At 45.2% G+C, this 4,310-nt stretch overlaps 1 protein-coding gene across 1 annotated transcript in view; it reads left to right on the top strand.

The window, feature by feature from the left end:
* The window catches only part of DOP1B (DOP1 leucine zipper like protein B), a 208,787-nt gene that overhangs the window by 126,241 nt on the left and 78,236 nt on the right, over positions 1 to 4,310 (top strand). Inside the window, 3 exon segments of the mRNA XM_042780999.1 lie at positions 651 to 803; positions 1,881 to 2,014; positions 2,692 to 2,882. Coding sequence (XP_042636933.1) covers positions 651 to 803; positions 1,881 to 2,014; positions 2,692 to 2,882 — 478 coding nt within the window.

The raw sequence follows: 4,310 nt of genomic DNA, 5'->3' as shown, positions 1-4,310 counted from the left end.
AGGTAACTATGGGGAGGAAGTGGGAGGGGAGCTGTTGCATTGTGGTAAATTGTAGTCAATGTCATGAGACAAAGTGTATGTGAACTGCTGCTTTATTTGCTCTGTAAATTTTCACCCAAATCACAATAAAAAAAGAAAGAAAGAAAATGTGTACATGAGAAAAATGTGTATTTTCTCATTACTTGGTGTACCATGCATGTCCACTAAATTAAATATATTTTGGAATCTCAAAAAAAAAAAAAAACTAATCTGTAATGATAGAAATCGCATCAGTTGTCTAGTATGGAGGGAGAGAGCTGAACTGGCTGTAAAGGAAATTTTCTGTGGTTCTGTTTCTCAGTTGTGGTGATTACATGGGTATATACATTTGTCAGAACTCATCAAATGTGGAACTAATGCAATTTAAGAACAGGAAAAATTTGTTAAAATGGAAACATTTTATGTAATAAGTATTTTGGCACATAAAAAAGTTGCCTGTTGGCCAGGATGAATCCTGGCAGGGTTTTGGTTTGGCATTGTATCGAAGACCCTCACATAGCAAGTACAGGTGGAAGCTGCACACTGAGGGCTTGGGCAGGACTGATGTGAGTAGGGACAGGTGGTCATTGCCCGGCTGACCTGCTCTCCTGTTGGCCTTCTCACTGCTCCAGAGGGTGGCTCGTGTGCTTTGGAATCAGCTGAATAAGGAGACCCGGGAGCACCACATCACCTGTGTAGAGCTATTCTACCGGCTGCACTGCCTGGCTCCAACGGCCAATGTCTGTGAGGACATCATCTGCCATGCCCTCCTGGACCCCGACAAGGTGAGTGGTAGCAGCCTGGCACCCTCTCATGCAGAGGCCCCCATGCTGGGATGGTCACTAGCTCTCCATGCCCATGTCCAACTCTGGACATCCTGCTGGGGCTCTGTGGGTATCCTGATTAGCGACTAGATGCGCTACAGAATTTTAGCCCTGAAAGTCCTCTGGAAACCTGAGTCCAAAAAATGATGTTTATGTCTCTATTCAGGTTCAGTGGGGAAACCTGCCCCATGATATTTCCAGGGCCCAGTAAGTACCTGCAGGAGCTCTGGTGGCATAGTGCTTAAGGCATTTGACTGCTAACCAAAAGGCTGGCAGTTCAAACCACTAGCTGCTCCTCACAGGGAAGGTTGGGCAATCTACTTCTGTAGTGATACCATCTTGGAAACTCGGAGGGGTCACTATGAGTTGGAACCAACTCAACGGCAATGCTTGTTTTGTTTTTTGTTTTTGTTTTTTGAGTAAGTACCTGCAAGGGTTAATGCTACTGGCAAAATAACAAACCGTTAACATACTTGGCTGTTAACTGAAAGGGTGAAGATCCAGGTCCACCCAGAGACACCTCAGAAGAAGGACCTGGCAATCTACTTCCAAAAGATCAGCCATTGAAAACCTGTGGGGTTTAGTTCTCTGATGCACATGAATCGCCATGAGTCAGCATTGACTCCATGGCAGCTGGTTTAAAGAATTGTCCTTTCAGGCCCAGCTCTTTTTTGCAGTCAAATGTGTGTCCTAGTCTATAAGACTGTAACTGGCCCTTCCGAGGACGTGAAAGTGCTGTGCTCTTTGTGTCTTACTTAGACTGCAGGATGTGGGGCCTCAGACGCTGGCAGCTCTGAGCCTGATAAGCACTTTACTCAAAGCATGTCTTGTTAACATGAGCATGAAAAGGTAGAGGCTGCAAGTTTTCCTATTCCTCTTGACGGAATCAGACACCATGCACAAATGAAAATACAGCATCTTAGCTGTGGCTTCTGCTGAGACTCTCTGTTATTTAAATGGAGTTCATTATGACTTAAAAACAGCATTCAATTACTAACCTAGGGTAGAGTCCTCACTCTTACTTATTTCTGGATCCAGGGGACACGGTTGGAAGCGCTCTTCAGATTTTCCGTGATATGGCACCTGACGAGAGAGATCCAAGGCTGTCGAGTCACCTCTCACAGTCGCTCCTTTGATAGGTGAGGCGGTCTTTGCTACGATTTATCCGGAATGTGAAGAAAACTTGGTTGGGATTCAGGGCCAGCATGTTGGGCTAAAGGCTGGGAAGAAACGTGTAGCTGAGGACAAGACTTGTTTTCTTGGCACACACCATGACCCTCTATGTGATTTTAAGCCTAAAACATGTGACTACACAGTAGAGATTTTCCTAAATTTGCAGGGGAAGAAAGAGACCTTCAGGCCTGCATCAAAATACAAAATGGCTGCCACGAGGTTACCTTGTGAGAGGTGGGATGTTCTAGATCTTGACTGGAGTGGTGTTACTCTTGAGTATAGACACTTTTCAGGTCACCAACTGTCCACTTACAATGTGTGAATTTCACTGCAGATATTTTCTTCTCTAAGTTGTTAGAGTGCCTGCCAATCCCTGAAACCTCAGGTGTGGGGCCAGACAGGCAGTCTTAGAGAGGTGCCCAGCTGGTTTCCATGTCTGAGCCCCATCCCCTGAGTCAAATTTAGCTGGTTTGGGGTAAGGCCTGGCCATCAGGATCTTAAAAGCTCCTTGGTGATTAAAATATGAAACTAGGGTCAGCCAGCTTTGGAGAGAACTCCCTCAGGGCCATCTACCTCATTCGGCACCACATGTCCACTGTCTACCTTGTGCCCAGCACAGAAGACAGTAGGGTGTTTGGGTTAATGTGGTAATGTGGCTGTATGGTTCCCACCACAGGTCCTTGTTTGTCGTGCTGGACAGCCTGGCCTGCACAGATGGTGCCATTGGCGCAGCAGCCCAGGGTTGGCTAGTGCGGGCTCTCTCCCTTGGGGATGTAGCACGTATCCTTGAGCCGGTGCTTCTGCTCCTGCTCCAGCCCAAGACCCAGAGGACCTCAATCCATTGTCTCAAGCAGGAGAACTCAACAGGTGAGCACTCAGGCAGGGCCACTGGCCTGAGATTTGTTCCCTGAAGGCCCACTGGTATTGGGGGTTTGGGAATGGTAAATGGAATGGACTTCAGGAACCAGAGATTGACTGGACCTCAGCTGCCCTATGGTTACAGTTAGGGGTCTTATATCTACTTCATGGTTCTGCTAGCTTCAAATGGTGTGAAATTACAGCCAGTTCTCATGATTCATAATAGTTATGTTCTTTAAGAGGTATTAATGGCCAGTAGTCGAATTCTCACCTTCCCTATGGGAGGCATGGGTTTGGTATCCAGCTGGTACACCTCATGCACGATCACCACGCTTCTGTCAGTAGAGGCTTGTGTGTTGCTATGATACTGGACAGGTTCAGAGGAACTTCAAGACTAAGACAGGCTAGGAAGAAAGTACATGGTCATATACTTCCCACCTTGCTGCTGCTTCTAATTGATATTTTCCATTGACCCTAGGAATGGTGTGCTATTTCATAATAAGACAGAACTTCTTTTCTCTCCTGTTTCATTTCCCTGGAGGAAGCTAGAAATGGACTGCTTACCCCAACCCTACCAATGTAATCCTCTAGAAATCTGTATTTAAAAATCTCTGTGCACTTCAGGCAGCTTGTCTATTTCTAATATCTTTTTCTTCATCCTTCCTAATCTAGTTTGATGTTAACAGAATTAGATTTATTAAAAGCTGAATATTAAAAATGTTTGGCATTTTGACAGCAAATACAAATACACATGTAGGAATATAAAAATGTCCATATATACTTTAAACATAACAGGAGGCAGAGTTAGGATAACTTCTCAGCCACAAATAAGCACCCTGAGGGAGTAGGTCACTGGGTGTGTGAGCTGGGGAGCATGGTTGTAGGAGACATCAAGCTCAATTGGCACAACATGGTATACAAAAATAGTGTTCTACATCTTGCTTTAGCAAGTAGCAACTGGGGTCTTAAAAACTTGGGAGCGACCTTGTCTGGAGCAAAGAAGAGTGAAGAAAACCAAAGATGCATGGAAACAATCTAGAGGTCTAATGGACAATCCAAAACCTCAGTCTCCATGACCCTGAGACCAGAAAAAACTAGATGATGGCCTGGCCACCACTGCCAACCAAAGGGATCAAAATTGGAGATCCTGAATCATGGAGGAACAGAAGGGTAGTGTGTGCACAGGGAGACAGCTCAGGGGGCAGGAGTGCATGGGAGGGAAGGACACAAGAAAGAGGTAACTATGGGGAGGAAGTGGGAAGAAGCTGTTACGTTGTGGGAAATTGCAATCAATGTCATGGGACAAAATGTATATGAACTGCTGTATGGAAAATGAATTTTCTCTGTAAACTTACACTCAAATCAACAATAAAAAATTTGGAGACGCTCAAAACCTACTATACAGCCACTGTAGTCAAAACTGCCTGGTATTGGTTT

The sequence above is a fragment of the Orycteropus afer genome, unplaced genomic scaffold (genome assembly GCF_000298275.1).
Source record: "Orycteropus afer afer isolate SDZICR_OR568_19922 unplaced genomic scaffold, OryAfe1.0 scaffold00078, whole genome shotgun sequence".
In the NCBI taxonomy this organism is placed as follows: Eukaryota; Metazoa; Chordata; class Mammalia; order Tubulidentata; family Orycteropodidae; genus Orycteropus; species Orycteropus afer.
The sequence above is the reverse complement of the archived record's forward strand: the minus strand, read 5'-3'. Positions and strand labels throughout refer to the sequence as shown.